Source organism: Musa acuminata, chromosome BXJ3-4 (assembly GCF_036884655.1).
Source record: "Musa acuminata AAA Group cultivar baxijiao chromosome BXJ3-4, Cavendish_Baxijiao_AAA, whole genome shotgun sequence".
NCBI lineage: Eukaryota > Viridiplantae > Streptophyta > Magnoliopsida > Zingiberales > Musaceae > Musa > Musa acuminata.
In genome coordinates this window covers 1,610,182-1,630,796 of record NC_088352.1, presented here as the reverse complement: position 1 = coordinate 1,630,796, position 20,615 = coordinate 1,610,182, and the positions used below count along the sequence as shown (strand labels likewise).

General features: G+C 36.4%; 3 protein-coding genes across 10 annotated transcripts; all 3 read left to right on the top strand.

Moving 5' to 3' along the window:
- The first annotated feature begins 3,850 nt into the window (after positions 1-3,850).
- Positions 3,851-7,667, top strand: LOC135635901 (transcription termination factor MTERF8, chloroplastic-like). Of its 3 annotated transcripts, none has more exons than XM_065147361.1 (2): positions 3,851-5,173; positions 7,386-7,667. In XM_065147361.1, exon 1 carries the CDS (start codon positions 3,988-3,990, stop codon positions 5,158-5,160), a length of 1,173 nt encoding a protein of 390 aa, XP_065003433.1. In that variant the 5' UTR covers positions 3,851-3,987; the 3' UTR covers positions 5,161-5,173; positions 7,386-7,667. The 3 variants fall into 3 exon arrangements, with proteins under 3 accessions (XP_065003433.1, XP_065003431.1, XP_065003432.1); XM_065147359.1 differs by having other exon boundaries at positions 7,333-7,667; XM_065147360.1 differs by having other exon boundaries at positions 3,851-5,201; positions 7,333-7,667.
- A 3,518-nt stretch (positions 7,668-11,185) lies between these two features.
- Positions 11,186-15,597, top strand: LOC135635372 (transcription termination factor MTERF4, chloroplastic-like). Of its 2 annotated transcripts, none has more exons than XM_065146405.1 (2): positions 11,186-12,559; positions 15,282-15,597. In XM_065146405.1, exon 1 carries the CDS (start codon positions 11,374-11,376, stop codon positions 12,544-12,546), a length of 1,173 nt encoding a protein of 390 aa, XP_065002477.1. In that variant the 5' UTR covers positions 11,186-11,373; the 3' UTR covers positions 12,547-12,559; positions 15,282-15,597. The 2 variants fall into 2 exon arrangements, with proteins under 2 accessions (XP_065002477.1, XP_065002476.1); XM_065146404.1 differs by lacking the exon at positions 15,282-15,597 and adding an exon at positions 14,756-14,974.
- A 3,553-nt stretch (positions 15,598-19,150) lies between these two features.
- Positions 19,151-20,218, top strand: LOC135584435 (heavy metal-associated isoprenylated plant protein 23-like). 5 transcript variants are annotated; one of them, XM_065147548.1, is made up of 3 exons: positions 19,151-19,277; positions 19,456-19,687; positions 19,774-20,218. In XM_065147548.1, the coding sequence occupies exons 2-3, from the start codon at positions 19,537-19,539 to the stop codon at positions 20,070-20,072; spliced, it is 450 nt and encodes a 149-aa protein (XP_065003620.1). In that variant the 5' UTR covers positions 19,151-19,277; positions 19,456-19,536; the 3' UTR covers positions 20,073-20,218. The 5 variants fall into 5 exon arrangements, with proteins under 5 accessions (XP_065003620.1, XP_065003621.1, XP_065003618.1 ...); XM_065147549.1 differs by having other exon boundaries at positions 19,177-19,277; positions 19,513-19,687; XM_065147546.1 differs by having other exon boundaries at positions 19,185-19,321.
- Positions 20,219-20,615: the final 397 nt, after the last annotated feature.

The window sequence follows — 20,615 nt, the reverse complement described above, 5'->3', positions numbered from 1 at the left end:
AAGGCTTTATTGGTTCAAAATCTATCAAGTTTTAAAATATAGCCCATATTTTTTTAGAAACACAATTTACTTAAAGGAAAACATAACATCCGATATAAGTGATGAAAAATTGATATTCCCAAGTTGTCTCAACATAAGATGGATGAACATTTATCACAAGGAAGGTGATTTTACTGACGGAGAGATGATCGATGCTTATTAGTCTATATTTGTCATAATGTAATGCTAATGGGACATAAATTTTGGCCATCAATGTTTATGTAGAGTTGGTTTCAAGTTTGTGATGTATATTTATGTTATGTTATTAATAATGATTACTTTGTAATGAATGGAGAACTAATATATTTTTTGTTTTGAACTATAGAAAGTATATTATGCATTTGGGTTGAAGAATTCAAATATAAGCTTCAAAACCTCCCTCAACGACTTCCTAAGAAATTCTTTTGTCACAGAACATTGGCATATGGTGATTCATAGATCTTCAAAAGAATTTCTATTTCCATTGTATCTCTCTCGCTCCCTCTCTCTCTCTCTCTCCCCGCCCCCCCCCCGCGCCAAAAAAACTGACTGAAAATGTCTGCTGTTGATATTAGCAGTCTCCACTTGATATTTATGAGAAGATTCTTAGTAAGGTTGGAAGTTGAAAGTTGTGAAATGCCCACAGCAAGACGAAACGTAAGTGTTTGCTTAATTTATTTTGATGATTCATCGTGGTGATTTTACTAATTGATTGACACATTTTCTAGCAATGACTGAACTGTGTTCATGATAAGATATATGGATCACTTATTGATGTACAAAGAAATAAATTTCACATAAAACGACATGTTGTTTCGGATGGAAATTGCAAATGCTATATTGAATGAAGTTCATTTTGTTGCAATTTAAGAGAATTGATTATGATAATGTGATAGTTTTACTCGTTAGATATGAGATATGTTGTTTTGACATCCGGATACCATAATTGGTACCATGTCAAACATGTAATAGAATACCATATCATTTATAATTGTATGTTGTTGTAAATGTTGAATGTCGGCTACTACGATTGTATTATGATGTATGCATATTCATATGGTATATAATTATATGTCATTATTGTGAAAGTTGAATTATATATCTCTGGTATACGAGTACTATATATATATATATATGTGTGTGTGTTTATAATTGAATGTTGTTGTAAATGTTGAATGTCGACTACTATGTATTATGATGTATGCATATTCATATGGTATATAATTATATGTTATTATTGTGAAAGTTGAATTATATATCTCTCGTATGCGAGTACTATATATATATATATATATTTGTGTGTGTGTGTGAATATCAATATCAATATCATTGTGTAAAAATAGATTGATATGTCTTTGGTGTCTCACTACTGTAATATGTATTGTGATATGGACGCTTGTTCCTATTGTATGCAATTGTTTGTGATATGGACGTTTGTTCCTATTGTATGTATATGGACGCTTGTTCCTATTGTATACAATTGTATGTCTTTGGTGTGTCACTACTGTATTGTAATTATATGTCATTATTATGAAAGTTGAATTATATATCTCTGGTATGCGAGTACTATTATGTTTACTAAAATATGCACATATGTTTCACCATATATATATATATATATATATATATATATATATATATGTAAACATCCTAGTAAACATATGTTTCATCATATATATATATATATATATATATATATATATATATGTGTGTGTGTGTGTGTGTGAATATCAATATCAATATCATTGTATAAAAATTGAATGATATGTCTTTGGTGTGTCACTACTGTAATATGTATTGTGATATGGGCGTTTGTTCCTATTGTATATAATTGTATGTCATTGTTCTCAAAGTTAAATGATGTCTTTGATGTGTTGCTAGTATGATGTGTACTATATAACAAAATTTGCTAAATATTTCTTTTATGTAAAAGTGATATTTGAAAAGTGTTTATATCATATATAAATGTTGGGTCAACTTCAACCAAACCAATAGGTACTTTTGGATCAACTTTAACAAAAGCAACTCAAACTTTAATGAAACATGATATCAAGATAATTAACAATATATTTTCCATTTTTTTCAAGGATTTTATGAAATTTAATTATCAAAATTAAGGATTTTTTGTGTATATTCTATGAATAAACGTAGCCTAATTCAATTTTGATTGTACTTGGGTCAAATTCAGCCAAATCAATCCAAAATTTCTTGAAATTATCTATTCATAATGCTAATATGATCGGTTCTATTTTTTTTATTTTTAGAGGATTTTATGAAATTCAATTATTAAAATTATAAATTTTTTTGTGTAGCTTAACTCAATTTTGACTTCTACTAAACTAACATAGATTTTCATAGATTTAGTAGGACATGATTATAACATGATTAATATCATTTTAATATTTAAAAATTATTATGATATTTAATTATTTAAATTAGAGGTTTTTTTTAATAGGTGCTCTAATTGAATATAACTTAGTTGTGCAATGTCAACTTCATATTAAAGTCCGCTTTCATAATTCAACTAAAACATGATTATAATAAGGATCGTAAGATCAATTGTGCAATGTTAACTTCATATTTAATATTAATAATAGTTCAAAATGCTTTATAATATTATGTCATATTTGCTAAAAACTTGTATAGATATATTATAAAAAAAGTCCATCTCTAGCTAGCGTAGACAACAAAACATTATGATCAAAATTAGGCTATTCAAATATCTTATAACTATTTTCATTCTCATCTATTAAAAATGTCTCATTCAAATTAAAGTTAGGATTTATGCGAAAATGGATTCTTTAATCTAATAATGTATCTCATGATTACTTTCTAAAATATAGATTAAAGTTGTACGAAATTAGATCCTTTTTAACTTGGCTTACTTCCAATTCAATGTTTAAAGTTTGAAATTGTATGGAAGTATATCCTTCGTGAATACTTCTGATTTTGGAAGTGACAAAAGTTATGTTTGGTTAAAACTCTTGATTCATCCCGAATGCTAAATATTTTCCTATCAAAAATAGTTTGGCATATTCAAATGATACTGAAAATCTATAAAAGCAAATAAATATAAATTAAATGAAGATGCAGACACCTAAAACTAATTGTTTCAAAACAGTACTATTCAAGATATACTAACTTATGCAACATTAAAAAAACTTTATAGAACTAGTTTCCCTTTTAGTTATTGTGCTCTATAAAATCACTCAATTCTCACCTAGAAAAAGTTTTGTAACATTACTATTTTAAATTTTAAAAAATTTAGGAATAATATTTCGAGTTGAAAAAAAAAAACTCAAACAACACCAAAAACCATAGCTTTGGTAAATTTTAAACCGACGATGCTTCAACGAATGGGCTATTTCGATCATAGATAAGACAAGTTCCATGACGACCACATTAGAAATCTAGGTTATGGTAATTAACATTGTACGATAAATATTTTGGCAAAGCAATATGGATGCTTTTAGTGATGCATTGAAGGATTTGGCAATACAACAAAGGCTTAGGCAATGTCTTTCATGAATTCATACGCAATACAATAAAGGATTTGGCCAATACATCAACAAAGACTTCTTTAAATGTTTTGTCAATGAATGAAAGATTCCAATAATCTAAAAATAGTGATAGGTGGATAATCAATGATAAAAAAATCCCTCGTTTTATTGGAGATCATGTGACATAAGTAACTTAGTGAAGAATAAGAGGTAAATTAGGGTTCTATTAAACTAAATCGGATTTTTTTTTTTTTTTTTTATGTTGGCACACAAAAAAAGTAGTCGAAAAAAAAAGGCATGCGGTCGCAGAAATCTCCGACGGAACAAAAGAGTTCCTCGGGCACAGTGACGCACTTCTAGGGTTTTGGATGCAGGTACTACCGGCCAGTTTCCTTCAGACGCAGCAACACCACCATCGCTAGGTCTTGGAAAAGAGAAGGAACATACAAAGAAGGAGAAGTCGACGACGATGACGTTGATGAATAGGTCGCCGTTCGTCTCTCTCTTGTTCAAAGCCTTCACCTTCATCCCTCGCCGTCGTCCGGCCGATGCTGCCGATTTTCTCTCAACCCATTCTTATTACGCCCCCTCCGGTGCTCCACAGAGCAGCTTCATGGCTGAATACCTGGTCAGCTCCTGTGGCTTCGATCCGGATGAGGCGGCCAAGGCCTCGAAGCTCCTTGGCCGCATCGAATCCCGCCATCAGCCTGACTCCGTCCTTGGCTTCTTCAAAAGCCACGGTTTTGATAATGCTCAGATGAAAAGGGTCCTATCTGTAAACCCCCAGTGGCTTCTCCTCGACGTGGAGAAGACTCTGGCCCCAAAGTTCCGAGCTTTGCAGGATCTGGGCTTCTCCTGCTCCGACATTACCCACCTCGTCAGCTCGAATAACGCCGTCATCCGCCACAAACTCCAGAACGTCTTGTCCAAGATACAATTTTGGCAAGGCATCCTCGGGTCCAACGACTTACTGATGAAGTTATGCAAGAGAAACAGGTGGTTTCTCTCGTATAGCATCGAGAAGAAGATCCAGCCTAACATTGAGATTCTAAGGGATTGCGGGATCACGGATCAGAAGCTCTCAATGATCCTACGGTACCGCCCCCTCCTCCTAGCCCAGAAGGCTGAAACCCTGAAGGCGTTAATCGGTCGTGTCGAGGGTATGGGAGTAGCTCGCACCTCAGGGATGTTCCTCAAGACCCTGACTGTGCTCTACAGCGTCTCCGAGAAGAACTTCAAGGCTCACTTGGAGTTCTTCAAGGGTTTCGGGTGGTCCGAGGATGATTTCCTTGCTGCATTCAGAAAGACTCCTGGTATTGTGTCATGTTCTTTAAAGAATTTGCAGAGAAAGATGGAGTTCTTGGTAAATGAAACCAGATTCTCTTCGTATTATCTTGCAAGTCGGCCATTGATTTTGTCAATGAGTTTGGAGAAAAGATTGATTCCCAGGTATCGGATATTGATGGGCCTGAAGTCAAGGGGAGTTCACATCGGTAACCTCCGAATGGACACATACACGTCATATACAGAGAAGAAATTTCTGGAGAAGTTCGTCTTCCGCTACAAGGAGTTTCCAGAACTCATTGAATTGTATAATGTAGCCCCAAAAACAGAAATGCTCTTTGATACTGCAGGTGCATAATGCATGGTGCAAGGTATTGTACCAGCAAGTTGTGTTACCAGGTTCCAATTTTCCACTGTCTGCATAACTGTTTGCATCCATGTAGTGTGATATCTGCCATTAAACTTTTATCTGCAGTTTGCAACCAAATAATTCCTGCCATTTATTTTTTTTCTTTATGAATGTAAGATGAACTTGGATGCACACATGAAGCAAGAAAATGAAGATTGATGAGAAGATTTGCGATGATATTGTCGATATAGTTAACTGCTTGTTGATAATCACTTTCCGTAGATGTGGTTGTTATTCTTGTCCTGTTCGTTTTAAGTCTACTTGAAGACATCAAACTTTCGTAGGTTGTTCGACACCTAAATGTTTTAATTGATTTGGCTATGGATATTTGGTAATTAGGGTTTGAGTTTTGGTTAATTTTCGAAATGATAAGAAGTAGGATTCTTTTGGATGACTGGGTAGGACGCTTAAGTGATTTTGAGGTGGAAGATGAGGCTTTTGATTTAGGGTATGGGTCGGTCACCTTTTATATAACTTTGTTACTCTCCTATCCAAATCCAAAACCCAAAAAAGAGAAACGATGTTGAGTATCATCCTCTTTTTGTGTATTTTGTTTGTCAAATTTTGTTCTCTTTCTTAATTGATTAGTTTGATGAACAAGATTGACAGCATTAGTAGGCAGTTTCGAATGGGATTAGTAGTCTTCCAACATGATGATAAGAGATTGTAGACGTGTTTCTACCATTGTTAGTGGTGCACCATTCCATTCGAGTAATGAAGTAACAGCTTGGAATGTGATATGAATTGAGTTCTTAATCTACAAGGAGCTTGTTTCATCCCGAGTGGTTGGACAAGTTCTGTTCCAGCTAAGCGCATTGCTGGATGTGCTTTTCTCATGAAGAAATTATGAGATCTTCTATTCTAGTTTATGCTTGCATTTTCATATTATGATTCTTATAACCTGATTGCGTGACACATGATTAGATTTCTTGACGCCCTGTTTCTACTAAGATAATCCCTAGCGAGCTGAAAATTACATATTTCAGATGGTCCATAGCTAGGGAGCTAAGGATTGAAGAAGTGTTCTGTTATGGCTAGGTGAAATCCTTAGCTGATTATCTAATAAAATTATATTTAGACGTTTACTATATTAATAATGATGTGACTTGATGGGAAGTTTTTTCAATTGTTGGCAACGAGTATTATTATTTTGCTCTGTGTATTACTGATGTTTGGATGATATTTTCCTCTCCTCTTATGACTTGGTCATATTGAGCATAACATGTTCTTATCAATCCAAAATACGTGGGTATTAGCTCGGTTTGCAGAGTGTTTGGTGCAAATGAAGTGAATTAACAGTGTTTTCAGAAATTGCCCTTTTAGCAGGTGTTACTGTCCAGAGGTTGGCATATGCAATGTGCTAGTTCCATTACAATAGAAAGGCTATGTTGAACAAATTGGGAAAGTAAATATAATTCTAGGAGCTACTTTTATAGGCAAAATTCAGCCATTGCCCAGTCTTCAGGAATGAAAGAGAAATGAAACTAGCTGGCTTCTTTTACATCAATTTCACCCTTCCCAAAATGTATTTTGTCCACTGTCATATGATACCAACTTCAACCTTCCCAAATCGAAGTAAAAAAACCCTTCCCAAAATGTATTTTGCCCACAGTCAAACTCGAGTCAAGATATTTCTGACAGTTTGAATCTTTAATTATATTTATGATATGTAGTTATAGTGGTTTATGCACTATGAAAATCCATATTTTCAACTTTTTTGGCCTTTGCTACTGTATGTTTCTTTTGCATCCTGTATTGGGTATCTTCTTATTGTCAAATCTGTAAGAGCTATATGACAAAAAGGTGATCTGCAAGTCAAGTGCAGGTTGTTTTTATGTTACTTACTTGAGCTTCAATGTGACTATAAAGCATCTCTAAATTTATTGCCTAACAGCAACATGTAATCTGGAATTTAATTGCAGCCCTTTGTTCGCCGGATTCTTTTATATGCTACTCTGTTGTTTTATAGCTGCTAGTCTCAGCTCTATATCTGAATTTGTCTTTCGGTGTGTTCGTTTTATTAACACGTTGATGTATTGTTGTCTCTGGACAAATAAATCAAAATAATCTTCCCGAAGGCATTGCAGCATGCTAATTCTTTTGCTTTGTGCTTTCTTTTAGGTTTTGATGCATCATTGGCCCTGGAGAAATGATAGTCACAGCATCTTTTGCAGGTAGGTACTCTGTCAAATTAAACAGAAGCACTGGTTATTCTTGTGACGGAAATTGGAATTTTCGAGATAATTTTTCATCTTCGTTGAGTCATCAAGATCAACAGACTCCATAGAGGATTTGCACCCTAATACTTGTTGATCATCGTAGAAATATTTTTCTGTCAAAGGCTTGACTTGTTATCAGCGAAGAATTATATATGTACTTTCCTGACTAGGAACTAGTTGATGGATAAGGCATCTATTTGCTGGATGGAGATGTTTTTCCAATAAAAGTTCTTTCAATAGCAAAAAGACTAATGCTCTTTGTAAGTTTTGTTAATTTTTGTGGGGAATTGTCTTTAAAAGGACTGAGATCCTTTCAAATTGTAGAAATATAAATAAATAAATATATATATATATATATGTATAATAACTTAAATTATATATATAATTTAAATTTAAATTATGTTTTATTATATTAATAATTTATTATGAGTCAACATGTCATAGATTTTAATGTTTGTTAATTTTGACAGGAAGAGTTTATATGTTATGTTTTTTAAAATATAAGGATTATTATATATATATATAAGTATATCGTAAAAGTTTAAGTGATCAATAGTCAAAATGACAACGTTTAAAATGGATCTTAATTTAAAATTGAGATTTTTACAATAAAATGTCCTATTATCATTGATTTTATTTTATAATTTAGGTATTATCATTGATTTTATTTTATAATTTAGGTAGTATAATTATTAATCCATCAACTTTTACCAGCATTAGGACTCACATGTCGTTTATTCATTTATTTATTATTTTTAATTAGAAAAAGATGACTACGATCGTAAAAATATCTGATCGACAAAAAAAAAATTTCCTTGAACATTTTAACGAACTTTTAAGGGTTAGGATGTAGGTACTTTCGACTCAGACGTGCTCCTTTGGGATATGGCAACACCACCTTTGTTAAGTTTTGGCAAAGGAACATACAAAAAAGAAGAAAAAGATGATGACATTGATGAATAGGTCGTCTTACTTTTCTCTCTTGCCCTTACCTTCATCCCTCGTTATCCGACCAGTGCTACCTTTTTTCTTTCAATTGATTCTTACTTCGCCACCTCTAGGGCTCCATAGAGCAGCCTCATAGCTAAATACCTGGTTGGCTCCCGTGGCTTCGATCTAGATGAGGCGACCAAGGCCTCGAAGCTTCTTAGTCGCATCGAATCCCGCCGTTAGCCTTGCTTTGTCCTTGGCTTCTTCAAAAGCCATGGTTTTAACAATACGGGGTTTGGGCTTCTCTTACTCCAACATCACCCATCTTGTCTGATAAAATCCTATCGTTATCAACCAAAAACTTTAGGTTATTGTGTCCAAGATCCAATTATAGTAAGGCCTCCTCGGATCCAATGAATTTTTGGTGAAGTTATGCAAGAAAGACCAGTAGTTTCTCGGGGATAGCATGAGAAGACGATCCAACCTAACATTGTGATCTAAAGGATTGTGAGATCCTATGGCACTATCCTCACCTGATATTTCAAAAGGCTGAAGTTATGAAAATGTTAATTAGTCATGTTAAGGGTTCGGGAGTAGCCCACACCACAGGGATGTTCCAACGAACTCCGAGGGTGCTCCAGATAATCAGCAAGAAGAATTTCAACACTTACTTAGAGTTCTTTAAGAGGTTCGGGTGATTAGATGATTTGCTTGTTGCATTAAAAAAGGCTATTGCACTTACGATAGATTCTTTAAAGAGAAGAACATGGAGTTCTTGGTAAATGAAGCTAAATGTGCTCCATCTTATCTTGTACTCCGTTCAGTGATTTTTGTTGATGAGTTTGGAGAAAAGGTTGCTCCAATGTATTGGATGTTGATGGGCATCAAGTCTAGGGGAATTGGCATCGGTGACCTCCAAATGTACACATACATGAAATATCGAGAGAAGAAATTTCTAGAGGAAGTTCATCATCATCTGCTACTAGGATCGCCAAAACTCATTGAATTGTATAATGTAGCCCCCAAAAACAGAACTCTTTGTTCATGTAAGTGCATAATGCAAGGTGTAAGGTTTTGTACCAGCAAGTTGTTTCCAGGTTCCAATTTTCCACTGTCTGCTTAACTTGATCTGCAGTTTGCAACCATGCAGTGTGATTCCTGTCATTTGCTTTTTTTTGGTGAATTTAAGATGAACTTGTATGCATACAAGTAGTAAAAAAATGAAGAATGATGAGAAGATTTGCCATGATATTGTCAATAGGGTTAATTGCTTAATTCTTTTGTAGACACTGCATGGAATTACTATTCTTGTCCTGTTCTTCATAAGTCTACCAGAAGATATCAGACTTATGCAGGTTGTTGTACACCTGAATTTTTTTAATTGATTTGATTATGGATATTTGGTAATTTAGGTTTTAAGTTCGGTTGATTTTCCAAATGATAAGAAATTTTACTCATTAATTGATTATGATAATGTGATATTTTTACTCATTAGATATGAGATATGTTGTTTTGACATCCAATATCATAATTGGTACTATGTTCAAACATGTAATGGAATACTAATGTGTGTAGCCATAATATGTATGCAAACAATACCACAAAAAGATATATAATCTAAACCAACGATGCTTCTCACCATATGGCCTGCCTAGTGTTGAACCTTTTCCTGCACGAACGGACTACTCGGTCATAGGGAAGATAAGTTCTAGGACAACCACAGTAGGAATCTAGGCTATGATGATTAGCATCGTACAATAAATGCTTTGGCAAAGCAACAAGGAGACCTTTAGTGATGCAATGAAGGCTTTCGCAACACAACAAAAGTTTTGGCGGTGCCTTCCATGAATTCTTAGGCAATACAGTAGCGAAGCTTCCATGAATGTTTTGTGAATACAGTAAAAAAGTTTTTTATGAACATTTTATCAATACAACAAAGGATTTGGCCAATGCAACAATGAAACCTTCTCCAAATGTTTTGTCGATGAAGCCTATAGGAATGAAGATTTCAATAAACTAACATTGGTAACCAGTGGATAATCAATGATGAAAAGTCTCTCGTTTTATTGGAGATCACGTACCACGAGGTAACTTAGTGGAGAATAAGAGATAAATTAGGGTTCTATTGAACTAAACCAAATTAAATAGGATTATTGGATTAGTTTATTTTAAAAGAATTGGTTCACGCATTATGATTGACTTCAAAAGTAGTTTATGCTAAGATTTGAACGCATTTTCGTTCAAGTAAAAAATAAGTGCCATAAACAAAAGCGAATATAAGGATATCATTCGATGAAAACTTAATAATTAGTATTTTTGATAAAAAGAAATTAATAATGAGTGATTGTTTTTTGAGAAAATACCCTTAAATGAAAATACTATAGTTGATTTAATTTTATAATTTAGGTAGCATAATTATTAACCCATCGATTTTTATGAGGATTATGGCTTTATTAGTGCTCATTCATTTACTATTAATTTTGGTTGGCACACAATTAAAATTGACAAAGAAAAAGTGACTTGCAGAAATCCTCGATTGAAGAAAATAGTTGACTTTACTAGTGTTCATTCATTTATTATTTTTAGTTATCAATCGATAAAAGTTGACGAAGGAAAAGATGTTTGTGTTCGTAGAAATCTCGAATGGAAGAAAAGGGATGACTTCGCTAGTGTTCATTCATTTATTTTTGAAGATGCACACGATTAAAGTTGCAGAAGAAAAAAAAAAAAAGAGGTCTGCGGTCGCAGATATCTCCGACCGAAGAGAAAGTGATGACTAGTTTTCGTTCATCTACTATTTCTAGTTGGCACACAATAAAAGCTGACGAAGGAAAAAAAAAAAGAGGCCTGCGGTCGCAAAAATCTCCGACTGAAGAAAGACTTCGAGCACTGACGCACTACTAGGGTTTCGGATGCAGGTACTTCCGGCCAGTTTCCTCCGGACGCAGCAACACCACCATCGCTAGGTTTTGGTGAAGAGAAGGAACATACAAAGAAGGAGAAGTAGACGACGATGACGTTGATGTATAGATCGCCGTACGTCTCTGTCTTGTTCAAAGCCCTCGCCTTCATCCCTCGTCGTCGTCCGGCCGATGCTGCCGTTTTTCTCTCAACCCATTCTTTTTCCGCCGCCTCCGGGGCTCCACAGAGCAGCTTCATGGCTGAATACCTGGTCAGCTCCTGTGGCTTCGATCCGGATGAGGCGGCCAAGGCCTCGAAGCTCCTTGGCCGCATCGAATCCCGCCATCAGCCTGACTCCGTCCTTGGCTTCTTCAAAAGCCATGGTTTTGATAATGCTCAGATGAAAAGGGTCCTAACTGAAAACCCCCGGTCGCTTCTCCTCGACGTGGAGAAGACTCTGGCCCCAAAGTTCCGAGCTTTGCAGGATCTGGGCTTCTCCTGCTCCGACATTACCCACCTGGTCAGCTCGAATAACGCCGTCATCAACCACAAACTCCAGAATGTCTTGTCCAAGATCCAATTTTGGCAAGGCACCATCGGGTCCAACGACTTACTGATGAAGTTATGCAAGAGAAACAGGTGGTTTCTCTCGTATAGCATCGAGAAGAAGATCCAGCCTAACATTGAGATTCTAAGGGATTTCGGGATCACCGATCAGAAGCTCTCAATGATCCTACGGAACCGCCCCCTCCTCATAGCCCATAAGGCTGAAACCCTGAAGGCGTTAATCGGTCGTGTCGACGGTTTGGGAGTAGCTCGCACCTCAGGGATGTTCATCCACACTCTGACTGCGCTCCACAGCGTTTCCGAGAAGAACTTCAAGGCTCATTTGGAGTTCTTCAAGGGTTTCGGGTGGTCCGAGGATGATTTCCTTGCTGCATTCAGAAAGGCTCCTACTCTTGTGGCATGTTCTTTAAAGAATTTGCAGAGAAAGATGGAGTTCTTGGTAAATGAAACCAGATGCTGTCCGTATTATCTTGCACGCCGGCCATTGATTTTGTCAATGAGTTTGGAGAAAAGATTGATTCCCAGGTATCGGATATTGATGGGCCTGAAGTCAAGGGGAGTTCACATCGGTAACCTCCAAATGGACACATACATGTCATATGCAGAGAAGAAATTTCTGGAGAGGTTCATCTTCCGCTACAAGGAGTTTCCAGAACTCATTGAATTGTATAATGTAGCCCCAAAAACAGAAATGCTCTTTGATACTGCAAGTGCATAATGCATGGTGCAAGGTATTGTACCAGCAAGTTGTGTTTCCAGGTTCCAATTTTCCACTGTCTGCATAACTGTTTGCATCCATGTAGTGTGATATCTGCCATTAAACTTTTATCTGCAGTTTGCAACCAAATAATTCCTGCCATTTACTTTTTTTCTTTATGAATGTAAGATGAACTTGGATGCACACATGAAGCAAGAAAATGAAGATTGATGAGAAAATTTGCAATGATATTGTCGATATAGTTAATTGCTTGTTGATAATCACTTTCTGTAGATGTGGTTGTTATTCTTGTCCTGTTCGTTTTAAGTCTACTTGAAGATATCAAACTTTCGTAGGTTGTTCGACACCTAAATGTTTTAATTGATTTGGCTATGGATATTTGGTAATTAGGGTTTGAGTTTTGGTTAATTTTCGAAATGATAAGAAGTAGGATTCTTTTGGATGACTGGGTAGGACGCTTAAGTGATTTTGAGGTGGAAGATGAGGCTTTTGATTTAGGGTATGGGTCGGTCACCTTTTATATAACTTTGCTACTCTCCTATCCAAATCCAAAACCCAAAAAAGAGAAACGATGTTGAGTATCATCCTCTTTTTGTATATTTTGTTTGTCAAATTTTGTTCTCTTTCTTAATGGATTAGTTTGATGAACAAGATTGACAGCATTAGTACTCAGTATCGAATGGGATTAGTAGTCTTCCAACATTTTGACAAGAGATTGTAGATGTGTTTCTACCATTGTGAGTGGTGCACCATTCCATTCGAGTAATGAAGTAATAGCTTGGAATGTGATATGAATTGAGTTCTTAATCTATAAGGAGCTTGTTTCATCCCTAGTGGTCGGACAAGTTGAGTTACAGCTAAGCGCATTGCTGGATGTGCTTTTCTCATGAAGAAATTATGAGATCTTCTATTCTAGTTTATGCTTGCCTTTTCGTATTATGATTCTTATAAGCTGATTCCGTGACACATGATTAGATTTCTTGACGTCCTGTTTCTACTAGGATAATCCCTTGCGAGCTGAAAATTACATATTTCAGATGGTCCATAGCTAGGGAGCTAAGGATTGAAGAAGTGTTCTGTTCCGGCTAGGTGAAATCCTTAGCTGATTATCTAATAAAATTATAGTTAGACGTTTACTATATTAATAATGATGAGACTTGATGAGATGGTTTTTCAATTGTTGGCAATGAGTATTATTATTTTGCTCTGTGTATTACGGATGTTTGGATGATATTTTCCTCTCCTCTTATGATTTGGTCATATTGAGCATAACATGTTCTTATCAATCCAAAATACGTAGGTGTTAGCTCGGTTTGCAGAGTGTTTGGTGCAAATGAAGTGAATTAACAGTGTTCTCAGAAATTGCTCTTTTAGCAGGTGTTACTGTCCAGTGGTTGGCATATGCAGTGTGCTAGTTCGATTACAATAGTTAGGCTATGTTGAACAAATTGGAAAAGTAAATATAATTCTAGGAGCTACTTTTATAAGCAAAATTCAGCCATTGCCCAGTCTTCAGGTAATGAAAGAGAAATGAGACTCGCTGGCTTCTTGTAAATCAATTTCACCCTTCCCAAAATGTATTTTGTCCACTGTCATATGATACCAACTTCAACCTTCCCAAAAGGAAGTAAAAAAACCCTTCCCAAAATGTATTTTGCCCACAGTCAAACTCGAGTCAAGATATTTCTGACAGTTTGAATCTTTAATTATATTTATGATATGTAGTTATAGTGGTTTATGCACTATGAAAATCCAAATTTTCAACTTTTTTTGGCCTTTGCTTCTGTATGTTTCTTTTGCATCCTTTATTGGGTATCTTCTTATTGTCAAATCTGTAAGAGCTATATGACAAAAAGGTGATCTGCAAGTCAAGTGCAGGTTGTTTTTATGTTACATACTTGAGCTTCAATGTGACTATAAAGCATCTCTAAATTTATTGCCTAATAGCAGCATGTAATCTGGAATTTGATTCCAGCCCTTAGCTCTCCAGATTCTTATTTATGCTATTCTGTTGTAGTATAGCATGCTGGTCTCAGCCATATGTCCGAGTCCTAATCTTTTGGTATGTTCCCATCTTGTGGTTTTGATGTATTATTGTCTCTGGACAAATTCATCAAAATAATCTTCCCTGAGGTATTGTAGCATGCTAATCTCTGGTAAATGTCATATATCTCTGAGTTCTAATCTTTTGCTTTGTGCTTTCTTTTAGGTTTTGATGCATCATTGGCCCAGGAGAAATGATGCTCGCAGTGTCTTTTGTAGGTAGATACTCTGTCAAACAAAACAGAAGCACCACTTGTATCTTGTGACAGAAATTGGAATTTTCTGGATAATTTTTCATCTTTGTTGAGTCATGGGATCAACAGATGATGTAGAGGATTTGCACCCTATTGCTCGTTGAGCATCGTAGATATGTTTTTTTGACAAAGGCTTGACTCAGTGAAGAATTATATACTGTACTTTTCTGCCTTAGAACTAGTTGCTGGATAGGGTCAGGTTCTTGCTGTAGGAAAAGACTTGCACTTTGCACACACACGCACACTATCTCTGAAATTGCTTGCTAAACAGGATGATCATTTTTTTTGTCATAATTCTCAGGTTGTGTTAGTAATGTGGTATCATCCCTGCTTCTCATGTTTAAGATTTCTGATAGGTCAAATGTTGAATCTGCTCCTTTTGTTCTTCGTACCATTTCTTGGGAATGTGAACTTATCTGTGTTTTGATTTTGAGACAGGTCTTAAAATCAAATCCAAACCGTAATATGCACTACAAAATGTCATATACTTTTGGATATTTAGAAGACAAATGGATTACAGAGTAAGAGTCAAACTCAAACTGCAATGAGCACTATAAAATGGCAATAAATCCTCTGCAAGAATGGATTCTACTTGGAAACTATTGCAGCATTTAGAAGAGAAGGATGCTTTAATATGCCTTTCTGACCTTTAAATAGTTGAGACATTATGGATTGGTACAATTGTTGTTGTTGTATGTTGTAATATGCATTAGATTAAAAGATGATATAAATCTGAGCATAATTTTTGTCATCAGATCACTTGTCACACTTGGTTTTTTTCTAGTTTCATCCAGTAAAAAGCTAGATTGCACTGTAACAAACTGAACTTTCTTTGTCATTTTATTTCCACCAGATTGATGGAGATAAAGTGAAATTTAAACTTAACACTTTGATTTACACAGAGCAGGTGTGTTCATGTCATGTCTTAACATATAACATCAGTTTATATTTCAGAAAACATAGATATGATTCTTTCTGCTTTCATTTCATTGTTCTTGTTCTTATCACTTTTGAGAATACTTTAATAAGTAAAAAAACAAAAAGAGTAAAAAGTGCAAATTCTCATAATCATTCTGTTTTTCCAAAAGAAAAGAAGGAAGAAACGGATTAAAAAAACCGCACTGCTTTTTTACATTGAATCTACTAGTCTTCAAGAAAAGATGAAAAGAGAGAGAGAGAGAGATCTTCCGGAGGTGAAAGCAACCAAATAGTAGCTAACTAGATTTTATGCTTGGTTTCTTTTCTCTTTCTTTTGTTCCCGTGAGATGCAAAATGAAGGGCAAATGGCACTCGTCTCTCCACCAGAGTAATGTCCGCAGCCAATTTTTGCAGACACCGAATGGAATTTTGGGTCATAGGCATTGATTCATGCCATCTCTCCACCAGATTCGTGCACAATGTTCAGTAAAGAAGAGAATAGCACTGAGTGTTGCTGCAAAGCCTAAAAGACCTACTGCTACAAGGCACAAATCAAGGAATTAGGCAGCCAAAGTTTTCTTGAGGACCTTCCAAAGTGGTGCCCACCATGTTTCCCTTTTTACCTCGAGAATGAAATATTTGACTTGTTGGGGAAAAGGAACAAAAGTGTTCTCCACTTTACTTTGTTAGTCACTAAGCAGATTTTATTAGAAGATATTCTAACTAATAATCTTCGGTCTCTTCAATATATTGCAGTGTTGAAGGTATTTTTTTGCACAATCTTCATGAACAGTCAATACAGAAAAATATAAAAGAAAAAAAGATCTAGCAAACATTTTCAAGCATTTGAAATTGCAGGGAAATTGTTCATTTTTATAAATAAGATCATGTTATAACAAGTACATAATATTTTCCCAAGCTGGTATAATAATTTGTGAAACTGATTACTAGCAAATCAGTAATGTTGTCTGAAATCTGGTTTTAATTCTTGCACACAACACCATCATATAAATATAAAGCATACACAGATCATCATTTATTAGCGCCCCTCCAGCGTTTTTATCATAGAAACTAAAACTTTGCTCCTTTTATTCTTTGCTAGTCCATCTAAATCTCATCACTACAATGCTCTTCTTTTACATGAATAGAACTTTCTTGGCTTAACGAAATGCACTGATGATTCTTTGTTTGTGCAATACTTATCTTTTCAAACTTACTCTATTGAATGCAGATAGCCAAAGATCTTAAGAGAATTGTCGGTCACAAGATATTGTTTAGATATGAGGAACTCGCATAGCAACTTGTTTTGTCTGCAACCTGGAATTCTGTAATATCTAATAGCAAATGATTGGAACTTAGTTGGAACTTTCGAAGCCTACTATATAGCATACTCGTGCTTGTTCTGTCTAGTATCTTCCTCCGCTTGGATCAGATAACACAATGAAGATCTCCACACACTACGAGGGCTTCAAATCCTTGTTACTCTACGGGATGGATTTATCGGCTAAACTTGACAGATTCACTGTAAGAAGGTCATGTGAGTGCTTCACAGAATCTAATGTAACCTGAGTGCAATTATTGCGCATGGGCATGATGGCGGTGGCTACCCCACCACCAATCTCCTACGTCACAAGGATTCATCTCCTTTGCAAAAGGCCATGGCTGGCTTCCGTTCTTTTACTACCTGCTTCAACTTTCCAACTGCAATTGAAATCATCCTACCTCAATTGCAAGATATGAGATCAGGTTTCTGTAGCGGGGAGATTGCATTTTGCTGCTCAACGATAAATGTCACTGTTTGGTATGAGGCCCTCTTTGTAGCTTTCGCCTTCTGTCTTCCTTCAATTGTTTTCCTTTCTTTCCTGTCATTTACTTTAGAGATGGAGAAGCTTGATATCTGCAACTTAGATGTGAAGTTCCAAGATCATGTTCTTGTGAGCTTAGCAGTGCAAAGCTTTCATTGCCTAGAGTCAGAGAAATATTCTCTGAATCATTTTTAATTTGAAGAATAATATTTTTGTTTTATTGTGATTGTTGCTGACGTAAAAGATTCATCGTATCCGATTTGATCTTTGTCCACCAAGTCGATGTTCGCATGTCAAATTTTCAAAGAAGAATTTGACTCTTATCAAAGACCAAGGCTTCATGCATCAGAGGATAGATCGAATTGGATGCAATCCATGGAATCAAGCTGAGATCTTTTGGAAGGAGATCTTGAAAGAACGAGTCGAAACTAAAGTTGGCAACATTATATTCTTAGACCATTAACAGCAGGATGCCTCCTTTCTTGCTATCTCAGCTTTCCAGCTCCTCTAACAATCTTCCATTTCGCTACCCAGACGATCAAAACGCTGCACACATTGCAAGCACACAGAAACAGGCACATGCATGCATACCACAAGTAAATATGAGATCACATGCAGCGAATTGGATGAGATGCAGAAGAATTACGACAGGAGAACTCCAATGATAAGATAGTTGAACACTCGGATATGTTGGTAGTTTCTCTCTCTGCACTATCAAAACATTACAAAGCACTGGATGAGCATTGCAGTAGGTAATGATGATGTCGATATGTACCTAAAAAAGTCACCACATCAGTTTTAGCTTGAAGTGACATTGATATTTTTGCCTACTTGAGTAGAGCCTCTGCTTCCCTTCATTTAATAAGCTTCATTGCATTATATATAGTAAAGAGGGGAGAATTATTATGACCAACATATGTAACACCATACAAGCTGTTCCTCTGATAGAGAAATGGTTCACAAGAAGACATGATAACACAAACAAGTCAAAGAAATTAATCCAGCAGGCTATTCTGCTCATCAAGATAACTTTTGGGTCTCAAAGTCAGCAAAACCTAATGGAGAACTCAAAAACCTACCTTGCTGCTTCTGACACCTGCATCTGAGACAACGAGGACCAGCTTGTGGTGTGACAACTGGAAAGTACCACCTCCAATCACAGGCTAATCTCTCATTTCTTTACTCAGTCTCCCAAATCCTGAGAAAACTCTAATGAAACGACAAGAACAACCAGGTGAGAGAGAGCTATCCCCTGTGGCCCAAGCAGAGAGTATTGCAGTGGCAAGAAGGTGATGATGGCATGGAAGCTAGACACATGGTCCTTTGCAAGGACCCACAGTAGCTATTACTAGTGTCCTTTTCATTGAATCCTTACGAGAGGTTTAGGAGTTCCACGTTTCAATGAAGCTTTCTTACAGCTCATGGACTGGGTTCTCCACTCTTACACACAACGCAGTTGTGTTATTCCGAGGGCCACTCAACCCATTAATATACACAGGTAGAGTGTTGTTTTTCCTTTTCGAGTTTTCCTGCATCAGTGCAAACCTTTTCCACTGGCATTTCGACGTTTGTTTGGTGAAGGTTCTTTTCGTGGCTCGTGCCTTTGCAAGGCCTATTTAAGAAGGGGGTTGAGGTGGAGCGAAGTTGCAGCAAAGGAAGGGCAGTGTGAAGAAAACTATATAAGAAAGCTTCACAGTGCAATCCTGCTGAGGTTCTCTTCTTTCCTCTTCTTGCTTCTCCCAATTTCTCTTTCAGGTAGCCCTTTTTCTGGTCTCGTTTCCCATCAAGCTCAGTCTTTTCTTTCTTCAACAGCTTGGGTGCATGTGGTTGCCATTTTTGTGATCGTCTATAGGCTAAATACCAATATCTTGTGTCTTTCCATTTTCCAGATCACTATACAGGAGCTTCTATATCTCATCTTTGTAGTTTCTCCTAATCTTCTATAGTTTCTTCCTCCTCCTACCACCACCATGGGAGGCACCATGGACTACCTCTCCAGCTTGCTTGGCAGTGGCCACAAGTACAGGAAGAGGAAGCAGTTTCAGACTGTTGAACTGAAGGTGAGGATGGACTGTGACGGCTGTGAGCTGAAAGTTAGAAATGCACTGTCTTCCATGAAAGGTTTCTTCTTCTTCTCCTCTATTGGATCTGTGCCCATTGTAGTACATCATATGATGTTCTGATGCAGTTCTGATGGATCCTCACAGGAGTTCAATCAGTGGACATCAACAGAAAGCAGTACAAGGTGACTGTAACGGGGTATGTTGAGCCACACAAGGTACTCAAGAAAGTTCAATCCACAGGGAAGAAGGCTGAGATCTGGCCTTACGTTCCTTACAACCTGGTTGCCCACCCGTATGCTGCTCAAACCTATGACAAGAAGGCACCCCCTGGGTATGTCAGGAACGTGGAGGTCATCAAAGTCTCCAGCCAAGCTGTGAGGCCAGAGGACCAGTTCACAACCTTGTTCAGTGATGACAACCCAAATGCCTGCTCTATCATGTGAACATATCAAAGAGACCACTGTTCTTTCTTTTCTACCATTGTTCTATGTCTGCAAAGTTGCTTCTGTGCTTTGTTGCGGAACAGCTGCATGTTGTAATTTCTTGTCCTTTGTCTTTGAGTGCAGAGTTTGCAGTTTCCTTTCTTCCATTTGCTTGTCTTATTGCTGTCCTCTAAACAAACAACAAAGAAGAGTACTTATGGGACACAAGTACACCCAGGTTCATTAAAGAAGTTTCACTTTTACCAATACATTGAAGCTCTTTTTCTACAACTCAATGACACAATTGAACCAAAACAACCATCTTTGTTTCCAATTATTTGTTAAGTACATGGCCAGGAATTTAAGCAAAAGCAAGGAACTCAGAAAGGATTATCTAACAACCATTCTAAATCTTTTAGCAAGCACCTAATGTTTTGAAAGGGAGATCATACCTACCACATCAATACATCCTTTTCACTGGGGAAGGTTCTGCCTTAAATCTGCTTGTTGAAGGACACAGAAATTAACCAGCAGCATGCAGTGAAACATAGCTAAGCATTTGAT

Excerpts from the sequence above, each read along its gene's own strand:
- LOC135584435 (XM_065147548.1), top strand. The coding sequence starts at position 19,537 with ATGGGAGGCACCATGGACTACCTCTCCAGCTTGCTTGGCAGTGGCCAC. Across the intron at positions 19,688-19,773 it reads TGCACTGTCTTCCATGAAAG|GAGTTCAATCAGTGGACATC; the intron begins GTTTCTTCTTCT and ends GGATCCTCACAG.
- LOC135635901 (XM_065147361.1), top strand. The coding sequence starts at position 3,988 with ATGACGTTGATGAATAGGTCGCCGTTCGTCTCTCTCTTGTTCAAAGCC.
- LOC135635372 (XM_065146405.1), top strand. The coding sequence starts at position 11,374 with ATGACGTTGATGTATAGATCGCCGTACGTCTCTGTCTTGTTCAAAGCC.